The sequence below is a fragment of the Rhamphochromis longiceps genome, linkage group LG4 (assembly GCF_057381845.1).
Source record: "Rhamphochromis longiceps isolate RC_006_pf linkage group LG4, R_longiceps_female_GT1.1, whole genome shotgun sequence".
Taxonomy (NCBI): Eukaryota; Metazoa; Chordata; class Actinopteri; order Cichliformes; family Cichlidae; genus Rhamphochromis; species Rhamphochromis longiceps.
In genome coordinates this window covers 4,501,312-4,519,502 of record NC_140560.1, presented here as the reverse complement: position 1 = coordinate 4,519,502, position 18,191 = coordinate 4,501,312, and the positions used below count along the sequence as shown (strand labels likewise).

General features: G+C 41.1%; 1 protein-coding gene across 2 annotated transcripts in view; it reads left to right on the top strand.

Moving 5' to 3' along the window:
- LOC146670856 (vesicle-fusing ATPase) overlaps positions 1 to 18,191 on the top strand; it is a 98,125-nt gene that overhangs the window by 72,432 nt on the left and 7,502 nt on the right. The window contains exons 7-20 of one of the 2 annotated variants that reach the window (XM_085402971.1): positions 2,149 to 2,224; positions 2,480 to 2,635; positions 3,226 to 3,425; positions 3,509 to 3,674; positions 3,934 to 4,008; positions 9,890 to 10,077; positions 11,030 to 11,125; positions 11,245 to 11,401; positions 11,508 to 11,641; positions 11,779 to 11,925; positions 14,673 to 14,807; positions 15,168 to 15,281; positions 16,464 to 16,519; positions 16,869 to 16,926. In XM_085402971.1, the coding sequence (XP_085259097.1) occupies positions 2,149 to 2,224; positions 2,480 to 2,635; positions 3,226 to 3,425; positions 3,509 to 3,674; positions 3,934 to 4,008; positions 9,890 to 10,077; positions 11,030 to 11,125; positions 11,245 to 11,401; positions 11,508 to 11,641; positions 11,779 to 11,925; positions 14,673 to 14,807; positions 15,168 to 15,281; positions 16,464 to 16,519; positions 16,869 to 16,899 (1,731 nt within the window). In that variant the 3' untranslated portion in view covers positions 16,900 to 16,926. The remainder of the gene's footprint in view (positions 1 to 2,148; positions 2,225 to 2,479; positions 2,636 to 3,225; positions 3,426 to 3,508; positions 3,675 to 3,933; positions 4,009 to 9,889; positions 10,078 to 11,029; positions 11,126 to 11,244; positions 11,402 to 11,507; positions 11,642 to 11,778; positions 11,926 to 14,672; positions 14,808 to 15,167; positions 15,282 to 16,463; positions 16,520 to 16,868; positions 16,927 to 18,191) is intronic. The other variant, XM_085402972.1, reaches the window with a different exon arrangement.

Sequence of the window (18,191 nt, the reverse complement as noted above, 5' to 3'; positions counted from 1 at the left end):
AAAACATGCATGAATCCAGCTGATTCTATATCACGTCTCCATGTGTTTGAGATAAAGTGTAGCTACAGGTGCTGGAGAGTCAAAGATAAAGATTTGACTCTGACAGGAAACCATTAGATATGAAGATATATTGTAATAAATGTTACCACAGTGACTCTGAAAAAATGCACCAGTGCAAGCAAGAAGTTGCTGAAGACACAAGAGAGCTGCTGTATGGCTTCTACCTTTAGCACATTTACTACATGTGTTTTTGGAAAGTACATCTTTTAAAAACAAAAGCAATTCTAGAACAAAGTTGTTTTGATAGTGCCCGAAGGTAAAACTATATGTAATCACTGGGGCAGGTTTGTGGGAACCTGTACAACAACCACAGAATTGCTAGCAAGTTCAAAAATGAAACTAATAAAGTTCCCTATGATCTGAACTGTTAACGCTGTCCTATGTTACTGATAGGCTATGGTCGCTAAGCTAAGCCTGTTAGCTAACGCTTGCGCTGGTACACAAAGCAGGTACATGAATTTACCTTATGGTTAGACCAGGGGTCAGCAACCTTTAACACCCAAAGAGCCGAAAAAGAAAACACTGGGAGCCGCAAATACTTTCTGACATCTAAAATGAAGATAACACTGTATATATTGTTTTTTACTTTTATGCTTTGTGTGAACAACTAAGGTGTGTTGCTTATGAAATCCATGAAGTGCTACAGAGAAAATTTTATTTATGTAATTAACACATTTTGAACTCTTAAAGAAATATAACAAAAGGAAAGATGCTGAACTAAAATGATCCAGCAAACAAAAACTGTTATATCACCTTTGTGCTTTTGGAGCCTTGACCCGACTTTTAAAAATATTTGGAAAAAAAAGCACTATGCTGCTAAAAAATTAAAAATAGATATTTGCAACATTCTGCCTAAATATGTATTTTACCAGGTTAATGTGTGTAGCGGGGCGTGGTCTGCAGCGCCGCTGCAGGGGAGTGGGACGCACCTGAGCGGCACCCGCAATCACGCCTCGCCGCTTTAACGTCTGTGCTCTCTCTGCTGTTGCGTTGGTGTGTGTCGGGCTGTGAGCTGCAAAGCTACAGCCGGCTGTATGCGTACAGCAACCGTGTGTGAAAAGTGGTCAATATAGAGATGCTGAAAAGCGTGTTCATGCAAACATCGTCAGGTCTGCCGTGATATGTTTACAATAAGACTTCTGCTCCTGAACGGCTTCCGCGAGTGTGACGCTTATTTTGAACAATGAAAAAATAATAGAATATAATTTTATTTTTATGTTTCAAAATCACAATAATCTCCCAATTTAGAACTACAAGTTAAAAAGAACTAACATAAATAAAATACACTTGCCGACCCCTGGGTTAGACCTTTATCAAGCATGTAACTCAACATAACAAAGAATAAGGACTTTTTTTCTTTGACTTTGGCTTCCTGTTTGGATTCATGTGAAGCGTAATCCACTTATTGTTTGTATGATGTCTTTTATGTGCTGTAATTGCTGTATTTATCTGTCTGTATCTGTGCTTTTACGCTCTTATGTTGTCTCCACCGGATATCACAGAATACTGACATTCAGGAGATCTCTCCCAGCTAATGTTTTAATGGGAGGAGAGGCACGGATGTATTATCAGAAAATGTAAAAGATAAATGGAAAAAGAGTGATCTCTGGGTAATGGATGGCAATTTGTGTCAATAATCACCACAGATTTGAAAAGTAAATAAATACAACACATCAAGATTTTATCCTGGCAGATGTCCTAATACCAATCGAAATATAGCTTTTTAAACTTGTGAGGTCTGCATTGGCATCAGTAACAGCCCCAGCCCTAACGTCCAACTGTAACCCTAAAACTCAGGAGTTTTTAAAAAGAGTTTAAATAATATGTTCTGATAGCATCACTGATGACTACTTAGACCTCAGACAGTTAAGCCACATGCTTCATAGGCAAAATTGTTTAAAAACAGTGGACATTAACCCTACCCCAACCAAAATTTAGAGGCAGCAGTTGATTTGAAAAGCAACATCTTCTAGTTTGTGAAACCATGATTATTTAGCATGTGACTAAAATACAAGCGAATCCTTATGCTTCCTATAATGTGCCAATTTTCACATAAGAAGTATTGACCCTAACTCTGATCTCTGACAGATCGACGTCGGTCTGATGGTCGGCAACAGCCAGGTGATTTTTGAGAAGGCTGAGAATTCATCCCTCACACTAGTCGGTACGTTCTGTCTTGTAGTTTGCTCATAGCAAGCATGAACAAAAAAAAAGCTTTGCAAACACAGGCAAATTCAAGCTGTACTAACAATTCATGTCGGTATAAATACAAGTGCTCCACAAGATGGCAGCAAGAACACATTCTCGGAAAAAAGCATTTTCTATGCAGCACCTCTGCCCACAAGAAAAGCTTCAATGCTTTTTTTCCTCACTGACTTGTCCTTATATCTGAGAATCGTTCCCCTTTATGTTTTAACAGGAAAGGCAAAGACCAAGGAGGCACGACAGACAATCATCAACCCAGACTGGAACTTTGAAAAGATGGGAATTGGTGGTCTGGACAAGGAATTCTCAGACATTTTCCGCAGAGCCTTTGCCTCCCGAGTCTTTCCCCCTGACATTGTGGAGCAGATGGGTGAGGAACCATTCTCTCATTTGTACTAAGCTAGAGTGATTGTCTTTCTTGGAGTATTTCTTGCATCTTAACCTCTGTTCCCCATACCTTAATGGGCTGATGGTGAGAAAATGTATCTGTTTCTATTGTTTTTGCAAGACCTAAAAAATGCAACATAAGCAGCTTGTGACTTGTTATGGATCAAACATTGCTGGGAAAACCTCAGCATGTTGTATGTACTGTGTGTATTCCCCATGCTAATAAAAATAATATATACTGCAATAACAGAGTGAAAGAACAAAGCCACAGTACCTGTACCATACCCTTTATTTTATTCATGATACACACAGAAAATAAGCATTTATATTGATTTTACAGCCCATTTTATGAATCTAGTCACCTCCCTGTGGCACTGAACACATTGGACAACTTCATAGCATGTCTGGCATCATCTGACATCTTCAGTGTCATTCCCATTGTCTTTCCTGCCCCATCTCTTTCTTTTTTTTTTTACGTCTGCCTTTTCTTCTTTCTGATTCTTCTTCTTTCCTTTTTCCTCTCTGCCTCTGTCCCTTTAACATTCATCATGCCGTCAACTTTCCTTCTTCCAGGCTGCAAGCACGTGAAGGGCATCATGCTGTTTGGACCACCAGGATGTGGCAAAACGCTGATGGCCAGGCAGATTGGCAAGATGCTCAACGCCCGCGAGCCGAAGGTCGTCAACGGCCCAGAGATCCTGAACAAGTACGTGGGAGAGTCTGAGGCTAACATCCGCAAACTGTTCGCCGAGGCTGAGGAGGAACAGAAGAGGGTAAGTAATACTTGGTGTTTTTTTCTGTACTTGTATTAAGCTAAAAATAAATACACAACTTACAAAGTTATTCGGACTTTCAGCTGGGCGCTAACAGTGGCCTTCACATCATTATCTTTGACGAGCTGGACGCCATCTGCAAGCAGAGAGGAACGGGCGCCAGCAGCACAGGCGTGCACGACACTGTTGTCAACCAGCTTCTGTCCAAGATTGACGGCGTGGAGCAGCTTAACAACATCTTGGTCATTGGTAAGTAGCATCAGAGGAAATGACTGAACCCATTGTTAGCTTTAAAATATATGTAATGGTTGGAGAGCAGGAGTCCCTTACGTTCGAACACATAAGAGGCCTATAAGAGTCAACAACAATCATTTTTTTATTTCCATGAAAGCTGGGAAAACCATTTTATCCATATTAAACAATAAATTTAGTTAATGCAGTGTAGCATCTTTAACAGCATGAATTCTTCTGGGTTCACAGTTATCTTGCCTTCGCTCCTTCTCTCCAGGTATGACCAACAGGCCTGACTTGATAGATGACGCCCTGATGAGACCCGGCAGGTTTGAGGTGAAAATGGAAATCGGTGAGATTGCATTTTCTCTCTAAATACTTGATCCTCATTTGGGTACAAGTCTCAGGCACACGTGGAATAAAATGTGATGCAGTGTGCTCGTTTGAATGGCTTGCTATAAGGTGGGGCACCATTAATCCAAACCATTAAAATGTCAGCTAAATCCAAATAGCATCATTTCCACAGCAGAACCATGATGATATTTTTCTGGCATATAAACTGGATTACACGTGGATTATTTCAGAGTTTGTAGTTTTGAGGCTGCAGTAGTGGTATTACTGTAAACCCGGGCTTATCCAATCATTGAGGTAAATGGAAAATAAGGCAACCACCTTTAAGCTTCTGAATGACACAAACACATTTTATTATACTCGGCCTATAAGACGTCACAGTACAAAGTACATATTGTGTCAGGAAAATCAGTGTTGGAAAAAATGTTTCTTCTTTAAATAAACGTACTGTCCTGGCTTTCTCCTGATGGTATGTAGAGGCATGCCACGTTAACATACCCTTTTTTTTTTCCATTTAATTGAATAACATTTTGAAAATCCAACCGCAGCTCCTCTTCCAAAAAACAGCGTCTTTGTTACTCTGAACAATCCACAGAACACAGTGTGCATGCCAAATGGAACAACTTTATCCAGAAAAAGTAGTCCCTGTTTCTCCTGTCTATAGCTCATGGCCATGATCCTACTACACCCCTCTTTATAAATCTAGTTAGCATCAGACATACTACAGTTAGCAGCAGGTCCTTCGGTGAACTCAGTGTTTCCACAGATTAGATGTGTTGCCATGGTCAGCTTTCGTATTTTGCACTACACACTCGGTTTTGAAAAGTGTAACCACACGTGAGACTGCTTTCAGCTTGCCCTGGAGTGATGTCACATGGTCTGCCTTTCTTTCTCCCTTTAACTCAGATGTACTCTGCTGCTAATTTTTTTCCTTTTTTTTTTATTGAGCAATAGACTATGTGCGCCTTAGCATATGCTACTTCCGGTGGGGAAACTCCTGTAGGGCGCTCCGTTTCCGGTGTGATATTCGCAGCTTGTTTACCGTGGGGTTTTCCAAAAAAAGTCAACCAAATGGACGAATCAAGCGGCAATTTACATTTCTCAAGATGTCTTGAGCATTTACCGGATATATCTATAGATGATGTTCATCGACTTGTCGATATTTTTCCCTCGCGCCTCAGAGCAAAAGAGAGAAAGGATTGAAATTTCTTGGTATTTTATATATAGAGTTCCCTCGTTTATCGCAGGTGTTATGTTCTAAAAATAACCAGCGACAGGTGAAATCTGCGAAGTAGCCAGCTTTATTTTTTACAATTATTTTAGATGTTTTAAGACTAAAACCCATCACTACACACTTTATACACTTTTCTTAGACATGCATGAACAGTTTCACACTTTTCTCTCTTGTTTACACTCTTTCAAAGTTCAAACCTTCGTTAAAAAAAAAAAGTCTATTACAGAATGAAACCAAAGATCAAAACCTGTTTTCAGTTCCAAACATTTATTTGAGAAATAAACCTACAGTATATTTGTTTTTCTATAAATAATAATGACAGTTTAAGCTTAATTGCACCTCAATGCACCATATATATATATATATATATATATATATATATATATATATATATATATATATATATATATATATATATATATCAGCTTGTTAGTGTCAAGCTGATCTACAATACGGCAGCAGTGATCAGCGAGATGCTTGGCTACAAGTTGAACAGCCACAAGGGGCAGTACCCTCCATGGAGAAGGAGGCTAGAGGGCAAGATCAAAGTAGCACGGAGGGAGGTTAGCCAACTAACGGAGTTGCAGAAAGGTGCGACAAATAAGGTGCCTAAGAAATACAGCAAGCTGTCCATACCTGAGGCCTTGGAAACTGCCAAGCAAAGACTCACAGCCTTGGCCAGCCGCTTGAGGAGGTACACCAGAGAGATAGAAGGCAGGAGAATAAACCAGCTGTTCTCCACAGAACCAGCAAAGGTGTACTCTCAGTGGCAAGGGAACAATAATAATAAGAGAACAGCACCACCAAGGCTGGAGACGGAGCAATACTGGAAGAGCATATGGGAGAAGGATGCAACCCATAACGGCAATGCTCAGTGGCTAGTGGATCTGAGGGCAGACCACAGCGACCTCCCTGAACAGGGTCCAGTAACCATCACAGTGGCAGATATCCAAGAAAGGGTCTCCAGTATGAAGAGTTGGACAGCACCAGGGCCCGACATGGTTCACGCCTACTGGCTGAAGAAGCTGACTGCACTCCACGAGCGTCTGGCAGCACAAATGAACCAGCTGCTAGTTAACGAGAGACACCCGGAATGGCTAACTGAAGGCCGGACGGTCCTGATCCCCAAGGACCCCAAGAAGGGACCGGTCCCCTCCAACTACCGACCAATAACCTGCCTCAGTACTACATGGAAGCTCCTGTCAGGCATCATATCGGCTAAGATGAACAGGCACATGGGTCAATACATGAGCGGGACACAGAAAGGAATTGGCAAGAATACCAGAGGTGCAAAACACCAGCTACTGGTAGACAGAACAATCAGCCGAGACTGCAAGACCAGACTGACCAACCTGTGCACTGCCTGGATTGATTACAAGAAGGCCTATGACTCAATGCCCCACAGCTGGATACTGGAATGCCTAGAATTGTACAAGATCAATGGGACCCTAAGAGCCTTCATCAGGAACTCAGTGGGGATGTGGCGTACAACACTAGAGGCCAACTCCAAGCCCATAGCACAAGTTACCATCAAGTGCGGGATCTACCAAGGAGATGCTCTGTCCCCACTGCTGTTCTGCATAGGCCTGAACCCCCTCAGTGAGATCATTAACAAGACTGGCTACGGATACCGACTACGGAACGGAGCAGTTGTCAGCCACCTCCTGTACATGGATGACATCAAGCTGTATGCCAAGAGTGAACGAGACATCGATTCACTGATCCACACTACCAGGCTATACAGCAATGACATTGGAATGTCGTTCGGACTGGAGAAGTGTAGTCGGATGGTAACAAAGAGAGGGAAGGTAGTCAGAACTGAGGGGATTGAACTACCAGAAGGCAACATTGCAGACATAGAGGACAGTTACAAGTACCTGGGGATCCCGCAGGCAAATGGGAACCATGAAGAGGCCGCTAGAAAGGCTGCAACCACCAAGTACCTGCAGAGGGTCAGGCAAGTCCTGAGGAGTCAGCTGAATGGTAAGAACAAGATCCGGGCCATCAACACATACGCCCTGCCCGTGATCAGGTACCCTGCTGGGGTAATAGGCTGGCCAAAGGAGGAGATAGAAGCCACTGACATAAAGACAAGAAAGCTCCTGACCATGCATGGAGGGTTTCACCCCAAGTCCAGCACCCTGAGGCTGTACGCTAAGCGGAAGGAAGGGGGCCGGGGACTGGTGAGTGTCAGCACCACAGTCCAGGATGAGACAAGGAACATCCAAGAATACATTGGGAAGATGGCCCCAACTGACCGAGTGCTCAGTGAATACCTCAGGCAGCAGAAACCCAAGAAAGAGGAGGGAGACGAGGAACCATCATGGAAGGACAGGCCCCTGCACGGTATGTACCACCGGCAGATAGAGGAGGTGGCTGATATCCAGAAATCCTACCAGTGGCTGGACAAAGCTGGACTGAAAGACAGCACAGAGGCACTAATCATGGCAGCACAAGAACAAGCTCTGAGTACAAGATCCATAGAGGCTGGGGTCTATCACACCAGGCAAGACCCCAGGTGCAGGCTGTGTAAAGATGCCCCAGAGACAATCCAGCACATAACAGCAGGGTGCAAGATGCTAGCAGGCAAGGCATACATGGAACGCCATAACCAAGTGGCCGGCATAGTGTACAGGAACATCTGTGCCGAGTATAACCTAGAAGTCCCGAGGTCAAAATGGGAGATGCCCCCAAGGGTGGTGGAGAATGACCGAGCTAAGATCCTGTGGGACTTCCAAATACAGACGGACAAAATGGTGGTGGCTAACCAACCGGACATAGTGGTGGTAGACAAACAGAAGAAGACGGCCGTAGTGATCGATGTAGCGGTTCCGAATGACAGCAATATCAGGAAGAAGGAACACGAGAAGCTGGAGAAATACCAAGGGCTCAGAGAAGAGCTCGAGAGGATGTGGAGGGTGAAGGTAACGGTGGTCCCCGTGGTAATCGGAGCACTAGGTGCGGTGACTCCCAAGCTAGGCGAGTGGCTCCAGCAGATCCCGGGAATAACATCGGAGATCTCTGTCCAGAAGAGCGCAGTCCTGGGAACAGCTAAGATACTGCGCAGGACCCTCAAGCTCCCAGGCCTCTGGTAGAGGACCCGAGCTTGAAGGATAAACCGCCCGCAGGGGCGCGCTGGGTGTTTTTATATATATATATATATACACACACCTGTGTGGTATGGTAAAAAAAAAACAAAAAACGATAACTTCTACCTTCCTTTAGCATGTCCAGTTTGTTGACATGCTGTGTAGGTGTGTACTGATATCGATATAACGGGGAAACATATGGCTTTGACTATTGTTCACCTGTAGTTTGAATGCTGGACATTTGCCTGATTAAATCATAAGAACTGTCACTATACAGAGATGTGCTCCTGAATGTGGACGATGTGTCTTCTGCATGCAGTAATGCAGTTCTGCTTGTGTTGAGTGATGTAAACCAGCGGTCCCCAACCCCCGGGCCTCGGACCGGTACCGGTCCGTGAGTCGTTTGGTACCAGGCCGCGAGAGTTGAGGCTCAGGTGTGAAATGTATGGTTTTCAGGGTTTTTATCGGTTTTCAGCGTTATTTTGTTATCGTTTTTATCGTTAACTTGGTTTTCCTGGGTCTTTTCATGTGTGTTATGAATAAATCTTCTTTTTTTCGGTACCAGTACTAGTTTTATTTTGTTGTATTTATCCGCGACACCTTAAAGGCCGGCCCGTGAAAATATTGTCGGGCATAAACCGGTCTGTGGCGCAAAAAAGGTTGGAGACCGCTGATGTAAACAAACAATCGAGCTACGCTCTTCAAACATCAAAATTGATCATTCGATTTTTTTATGACACAGCAATGGTGAGTGTTCCCACCCTCTGCTCTTTGTAACTTAACGTAATCTTTCCGTTTTCGTATTTTGGACATGATTTTGGAGTCCACCTTCGCAGTAGCGATTGACTGCAAAATAAAGCTACCGAAAATGTACAACCCTACATCCGGTCTTAAAACAGGAAGTTAGCATTTTCTCGTGCACAGGGTCTAATGCAAAATACAAACTCTCTCTGCTGCTAAAATTTGATACCAATGGATTTAGTGTGAAGTGGTACTCAGTAGCACCCATGTAATTCAGTCAGCTCCGTAAAAAATATGAAGTTTGGGGCATAAGCTTCATTAAAGTGTCTCTAATCAGTAGCTAAAGCATTTCTGTTAGCTAGTTAATATTAGCACATAAAGCAAGCTAGTGCCCAGAGACAGTAGCTACTGTGCTTTCACCCACTAGTTTTTGATGACCCTTTCTCAAGCAACGAAATGAGTATTGTTACTGTTGCCATCTTGGATGTAACAAGAGTATGACCAAGACTTATAAAACCGACTTAATTTTTAATTCAGTATGAGTGACTGAGACCATGAACTCAGTAGGAAGGTTGTTCTCCCAAAGACTTGCAGTTCTTCTTGTAACCTCCGACATTGCTCCCTGGTGGGAGCAAATAATACACATTTAAGGGATTTGAATGTTGGCTTCCATTTTAATACCCAGAAGCTATATCCATCTTTTATACTGTCTACGGCTAGTGCTAGTTGGAAGCTCAGCTCGAATGTTTTTGAATAGAAGCCTGTATGCTAATGAACTTTCCTACTCTTTTTTTTTTAACCCTCATTCTAATCTCTAGGTCTTCCTGATGAAAAGGGACGCGTCCAGATCCTAAACATCCACACCAACAAGATGCGAAGCTTCAACCTTCTCGCTTCCGACGTCAACGTCAAGGAACTGGCAGCAGAAACTAAGAACTACAGCGGTGCAGAGCTGGAGGGTCTGGTCAGGGCTGCGCAGTCAACCGCCATGAACCGGCACATCAAGGTCACAAGGCACTTCCTAATACACAAAGCATACATAGCGCTGTGTCAGTGTAATGACGAAGCAGAAACACCATCCACGTGAATAGTTTTCATCTAAAACACAGATCAGATATCAGATTTAAATATCAGTGGCTGTAAAAACCATGGACAACAGCATCTCCCCAAAACTGAAGCAAAGATGTCACGTCAGTTTTGGTGCCTGGCAGCAGTATAGGTCATAAACCCTGCCTCCTCCAAGTTAGTGGATGGCACAAATATGCTTTCTGCCAATTTAGGTAGTTATGATTTTCTTTCTCATTAGTTCATTTTAATTACTGATTTGCTGCTGCGCATCTCTGTTCAAGAAATGCAGTTTACTGCAAACCACAGCAACTGATGCACTTCAGGGCAGGGGTGTTGAACTCCAGGCCTCGAGGGCTGGTGTCCTGCAGGTTTTAGATATCACCCTGGGTCGACACACCTGAATCAAATGATTAGTGCATTACCAGGCCTCTGGAGAACTTCAAGACATGTTGAAGAGGTAATTTAGCCATTTAAATCAGCTGTGTTGGATCAAGGACACATCTAAAACCTCCAGGACACCGGCCCTCAAGGCCTGGAGTTCGACATCCCTGCTTTAGGGCATCAATGCATTGTTTATATCACCCAATGCATATATATTACTGTCTCTAAGGGAGAGCCCAGACACACTTCAGTGGAGGTTAATTTCAGTGACCTCATTCTTTCGTCTACTACCCACAGCTCAAGGCCATAGATGAGGGTAGGAGCATAGATCAACCAGTAAATCGACAGCTGTACACTAGCTCCTCTGCTTTCCTTAGTCGATTTTATGCTCATCTGAAACTTACTGACTTTTGTTTTTTGTAGATATTTCAGATTAGTAGTGACAGGGGATTGAATTGACATTGCCCCATTAATTTGTCATAATTTAAATGTGATGATTTCATCTCCAGGCTACCTCTACAGTTGAGGTGGACATGGAAAGGGCAGAGAAGCTGCAGGTCACCAGAGATGACTTCATGGGATCCCTCAACAATGACATCAAACCAGTATGTCTCTGCTGTTTTCAGAGATGATGTCATGAGCTTATGTTATGAATACAGTTCAATCCAGTGATATGAAAAAGGCAAAACAATGTTCCTAATACTTCTTCTTTAAATTTTCTAAGGCATTTGGTACCAACCAGGAGGACTACTCCAGCTACATCATGAATGGCATCATAAAATGGGGCGACCCAGTCACTCATGTTCTGGATGATGGAGAGCTGCTGGTACAGCAGACCAAGAACAGTGATCGCACACCACTTGTTGCTGTTTTACTGGAGGGTAATTAGTCAGAAACACGTCCAGCTAGTACCCCTGCGAGGAGTATTAATAGAAAAATGTCCATCCATCAGTAGCAAACTGTACCTTCCCCTTTGCATTCCAACAGGCCCACCCCACAGTGGAAAGACAGCCCTGGCAGCTAAGATTGCAGAGGACTCACAGTTCCCCTTCATTAAGATTTGCTCTCCAGACAAGATGATTGGACACTCAGAGATCTCCAAGTGCCAGGCAATCAAAAAGGTAAATGCAGCAGTGTCTTTTTGACTTTACACCAGTTCATTAAATAATCAGATGTTTACATTTAAAATTGTAGGTTTTCTTGTCGTTTCTCATGCATTAATGCCTTTCTGTCTTCACTCTTCCTCTTTTTGTTTCAGGTCTTTGATGATGCTTATAAGTCTCAGCTGAGCTGTGTTGTGGTGGATGACATTGAGCGTTTGCTGGACTATGTGCCCATCGGTCCACGTTTCTCAAATCTGGTCCTTCAAGCTCTGCTGGTGCTACTCAAGAAAGCTCCACCCAAGGTCAGAGTTCATCTGAAAACTGTATACACACTTTAATGTTGTGAACAAATAGGTAATATTCAGAGTATGTTTTTTTTGAAAGAAGGAAGTTATAATTTAAGGGGTTTTTGTAACTTCAAAACAATGAAGGTACGTACTACAAGAAAAGGCTTTTGTGTTTCTGTTCAAGGAGTGAAACTATGGAACAAACTGAATATGGAATTAAAGCAATGTCCAAACATAAAACTGTTCAAAAAGAGTTATAAAAATATGATCTTCTCGATCTATAAAGAAAAGGAAAATATTTAAATTAAGTGAATGTCTCTATTTAAAAACAAACAAACAAAAAATTCATGATGTGATATTATAGTATATAGTATATCAGAAATCTGTTCACTATTTTTATTACAAATTATATCAGTAAGGAAGCTGACTAAATATTCACTGATAATTTATGGGACAGGGGTGGGATTAAATAAGTGTATACTTCTTCCCACTCCCTTTCAACATGTAAATTAATCAGAATGTTTTTTTGTATGTAATTTGTATAGTATATATTTTTTCTCTCATTTCTTTTCTAAACGTACTTGTATATTGTTCACATGTTGAAATAAATTACCAATCAATCAATCAATCAATCAATCAATCAATGTTCTATATGTATGTCTATATGTTTTAGCTCTGTGATGGATTAGCTACCGTATCCTTCTGTGGATAACTTAAAACCCCCTGAGATTTCAACAAGCCCATTTTTTTCAGCAGCTTTAGTGTAAGGAGATGCAAGCCAAAAACCCCCAGAAAACCCCCCAAACTATTTCACTAAAGCACCAAATGTGCATTATTACTATTATTAGTTTGAAAATAATAGAACAAACAAAACTACACTTACTTGTGATTCTTGTCCACTTGTTCTAGCAAAGAAATAAGCTGTGAATCAAATGTCGCAATATTTATTTATTGCAATACTACAATAATGATATCTCTAGTTTTATAAAGAATGGAGTGACATTATCTCTATTGTCTATAGTCTTTGTGGCACCAACATGTATGTTTCCTTATACGTAGTTCTGGTCTTTCTATGATATTCTGGTGATAATAAGAAAAATATAAAGCAAATCCAATGTCAGCGAAATTAGTTAGTTTCGTGCATACAGGTAGAAAAGTTCATCTGTATCTTCAGCTAGCTAGCTAATTTTCTTAGTTTAGCATAAATACTCGAAAACGGGCAGTAAAAATGAGTCCGTCGCTGTCCAGTAGGTAGGTTACACCACTTTATGCCACTTATCCTTCTAAAATTCATTGTTTGCCAGTTAGCAAGAGAAGTACTGGCATGTGGATTTGATTAGTTTTCAATAGAAGTGCTAGCTAATTTCCCCCATTAATAGGCTTTGTGCTAAGCTAAGCTAGGTTACAGCTTAGCAAAGAACAGATAAATATAGAATATAGAATATGAGTAAAACGCGCCGATTGTTGAGTGAAACGGATGAACCAGAATTTGGTTTGTAAAAATGGTGCAAGATCAGTGATGTGGAACTGGTTTGGTGTTTGTCAGATACAAAACAAAGCACATTTTTTGTAGAACATGCAAGCGGCCGTCGTTATTGCCGTATTTGTCGAACTAAGGTGCTCGTAAATCTGGGAGTAATCTGGGTCCTAAACTCCATCCTCTTCTGGCCCCAAAGTCAAACGAACACACAGCATCACTGAGAGTTAAAAACTATCTAAATTCTTTCATCTTTAATAAAACGATCAGCATTGCTGCTTTACCAGGTGCGACTATGAAGTTTAACAGCCAGGCATCCATGAAAACAGAATTTATTACATTTAACGGAGTTAGAAGTTAGCAGGAAGCTAGCGGAACTTAGCGCGCTAGTTTTGCTAGTTACCTAAACATGATATAGCATGTTCTGACTAAGAGATTTCTGAAAAAATTCAAACGTACAGCTCTGCTATCATTTCCAACATAAATGAAGACAGGAAACTAAACAGCAGTGACGTTTGTAGAGTTACTGAAGGAATAGAGCAGCTGTGATAGAATACAGCATTAATGAATTAATGGTACGGAAGTGGAGGAAGCAAGAAGAATGAGTTGAATAAAGTTTGATTTATCTGACTGCTTTGTTTCGCTTAATGTGCCTTATAATCCCGTGCACCTTATGGTCCGAGAAATACGTATTTGACTTTTTTATTTGGCACACTGCAGTTTAATGTAGCAAAGCACCTCTTTTTAACTTCAGTAGATATTATACATGGTTATACTCAGGATATGTCAGCCCATTTCTACTGGAAATGCCTTTTGGTTAAACTTTCAGCAAGGAATTTACATTTGCACTGTTAAATTGTTATATAGCTTTAATGCTTAAAAAACAGCTGCTTGTTTAAGTGAAAATAAATGGATGTTTTTTTGCGCTAGTAAAGTTGTGGAGTTGAATTTTGTCTCGCATCAATTATATCGTCAGTTATATCGTTATCGCAAATTTTCAAATATATATTGTGATAAATATTTTTGGTCATATCGCCCTGCTCTCTGTAGGTACTGATGGACATAACTGTGTTTGTTTTTCTGAAAAGTTTTGTGACATGAGATATGGTAGTAAATTTACTAATAACAAGAAAAACCTTTTGTAAAAATAAAGTCCACACAGGGCTTGTAAGACCTTTAATGAAGAAATTAATCATTCATAAGCACAGAAAATAACTGGATAATTTGCCGTAATTTATGTTGTAATCAACAACCTACAGAAACAAGTAATTTAAACCTCCTGCAGGGCCGGAAGCTGCTCATCATCGGCACCACCAGCAGGAAGGACGTCCTACAGGAGATGGAGATGTTAGATGCTTTTAGCACCACCATCCATATCCCCAACATCTCTACTGGGGACCAGCTAATCGATGCCTTAGAGGTAAGATGGCCCCATCGTTTCAGACGCACAAATGGCCACAACATACAGTACAGACAACAGAAAAAAATCACGTTCATTTTAGAATAGGTCAGCATGCATGTTTTATTGCTTAAAGATAAAAATAATCATAATTGTGCACTTAAACTAGCACTCAGAGGTGAAGGTGCTGAATTATACATAACCACCCCATTCCCAAAAGGATAAATGCATGCGCATACAAAAACAAGAAATCTTGTGGTGAAAAACCTATTTAACTGAAAATAAAAGCCTAGCTGCTAAAGCTGAAATAAAAGCATGTTTTTCCATAACTTATACCAGAGACTTTAAGTGCTGCTTGAATTGGCTTTATTGTCTTTGCAGCTACTGGGAAGCTTCACAGACAAAGAGCGGGCCAGCATCGCACATCAACTCAAAGGAAAGCGGGTCTGGATAGGTATTAAGAAACTCCTCGTGCTCATCGAGATGTCAATGCAGGTAGAGAAGCAAGGCGACATATTGAAAAAGTTTTGTGTGTGAGCTGTAGTGTGACAGACGAGTTGACTGATGGTTTAGTATTTATTTTAGTATTTATTTATTTATTGTCATTGTCAAGAACAATGAAATTGCGTTTGGGGCTTCCATACAACCCAAAAAAAAGAAGAAAATAATAAATACCCCTTAAAACCCAAGTGTACATATTTAACCCAGTGTGACTCCAATGCAATAAGACAATCCTTAGCAATAATGTTCGTAGAAATTCAGACAAAGACCTGAGAAACATGACAAAATACAACAATGCAACCCATTCAATATTATTGTACTGTGAGATATGATATCAGATATGATAGTTATCTATTTAAGAAAGAGGGGGGGGGGGGGGGCAGGAGGGGGAAGAGAATAAAGATATGATGCACCAATGCAGACCAGTTCATTGCTATTAAGAAGTTGGATATGGTTATTGTTCGTGAGAGGGGGGCAGAGAGTTCAGGAGCCTCACAGCCTGTGGATACAGGCTGTTGGCCAGTCTGGATGTTCTGGCCTGTATAGACCTGTACCTTCTCCCTGAGGGCAGCAGATGGAAAAGGTGGCGCGCAGGGTGATGTTGGTCCCGCAGGATACTGTGCACCCTCCTCAGACAGCGAGTGGGGAAGATATTACTGATCTCTGGCAGACTTGTTCCAATAATTCTGCCAGCTTCTTTCACCACCCGCTGGAGTGCTTGCTGATCGGCCTTGGTGCAGCTGGGGAACCACACTAGAAATCCATACGTCAATCCATACGTTTAAAGTTTGCTTGGTGATAGGCAGTAGTTTGGGAACTAGCAATAGAAATTCTAACTGGTCCATTTACTAGACCTTGAGAGGGCTTGTGTACCCATCTAAATTGTGTTGTTTGCTATATTTTCCAAAAGATGACATTCCTGGAGACAATTTGTGGCCCAAAACTATTTTAACTGTTCAGTATTTATCAGGTTATTACAAACACAATCAAGCTAGAATTGACTAGCATAGTGACTAGAGCCTTAGAAAGAGTTCTAGGGATGTAATGGAGCATCCTAGTGTCACTGCCTAATGTCGTTAGGAAATATGAGATGTGACTGTATGATTCAGTGTGAACCTTTTCCTTCTATTTCTACCACTCTTCAGTTCCTCTCCGTCTTTATTTTGTTGTCTCTAGATGGATCCAGATTACAGAGTGACCAAATTCTTGTCTCTGCTTAGAGACGAGGGGGCGTGAGTACAACTGCTCTGCAACAATTTCATTAACTTTCATTACCTACCATCATCTCTCATCAGCCTAAACCTTCTTATTTTTATCATTATCTCCTTTCCTTTCATATGTTTACCCCTTTTTTAAAATAGAGTATCAGGATGTTGGTAGCATCACTGAAAGAGTACACTTAACACATCTAATTTACAATAGCCAAGAACACAATTTGTTTTAAAAGGTTCAATCTTGTATTCCCAGATATAACAGATATAGTAGATGCTCCTATTGTGCCAGTAGCACAAAAAGGCTAACAATCAGCTACTCCGTTTTCAACACTTACTAACACTAATGGCTTTATTCTGCAATCACCAGGTTGAATGAAGGTGACCAAATCCGAATATAAGCTGTTGGTCGCTCTCGCTGTGTACTGGTAAGGTGAACAACAAAGCGATGAAACTAGAATATGAAGCTGTAGCTTGCTAATAAGGTATTAGCATTTTTACATAGAAATGGTAATTAATGGCCAAATATTACAACATTCACATTAGCATGTATAGTTTATTTTAGCTAAAATTGGCTATATTAAGGTTGTTGTAAAACCAAAAAAAGCATATAGACATAACATAAAAAATATATTGAAAGATATAGAAGAGAGCTCCCAGTGATTATTATTTATAATGGATTAAAGGTTGTAATTTGTAAAAGAAAAGGAATTATTGTTAATTAAATAGTTTAACTTAAAATGTTCCCGATTTTTCATTCATTATATCATCAGCACGTCATTTTTTTAATCCACATATATAAACATTATCTCATCAGCCTAACATGACATTCTAAATGTCATGCATGAAGTTTTACTACCCCTTTATTTTATTTCACTATCCCATGGTGCCTTAGTTCATGCTTATTAATCTTTGATTCAGAGTTTAAGTTTGTTTGCATGTTTTAGTTTTTATACAGGGTGGGCCATTTATATGGATACACTGTAATAACATGGGAATAGTTGCTGATATTATGTGAGGGGGCAAACTCCTCAAGATGGGCGGTGACCATGGTGGCCATTTAGAAGTCGGCCATCTTGGATACAACGTTTGTTTTTTCAATAGGAAGAGGGCCATGTGACACATCAAACTTATTGGTAATGTCACAAGAAAAACAATGGTGTGCTTGGTTTCAACGTAACTTTATTCTTATTCATGAGTTATTTACAAGTTTCTGACCACTTATAAAATGTGTTCAATGTGCTGCCCATTGTGTTGGATTGTCAATGCAACCCTCTTCTCCCACTCTTCACATCCTGATAGCAACACCGCAGGAGAAATGCCAGCACAGGCATCCAGTATCCGTAGTTTCAGGTGCTGCACATCTCGTATCTTCACACCATAGACAATTGCCTTCAGATGACCCCAAAGATAAAAGTCTAAGGGGGTCAGATCGGGAGACCTTGGGGGCCATTCAACTGGCCCACGATGACCAATCCACTTTCCAGGAAACTGTTCATCTAGGAATGCTCGGACCTGGCACCCATAATGTGGTGGTGCACCATCTTGCTGGAAAAACTCAGGGAACGTGCCAGCTTCAGTGCATAATGTCATGATTCGGCTGTGTGGCAGGCAGGAGAGGACCCAAACGCAAACTCACGGAGACAAAACGTAAACTCAAAAACAGACGCAAAACTAGAAACACTCACATGAG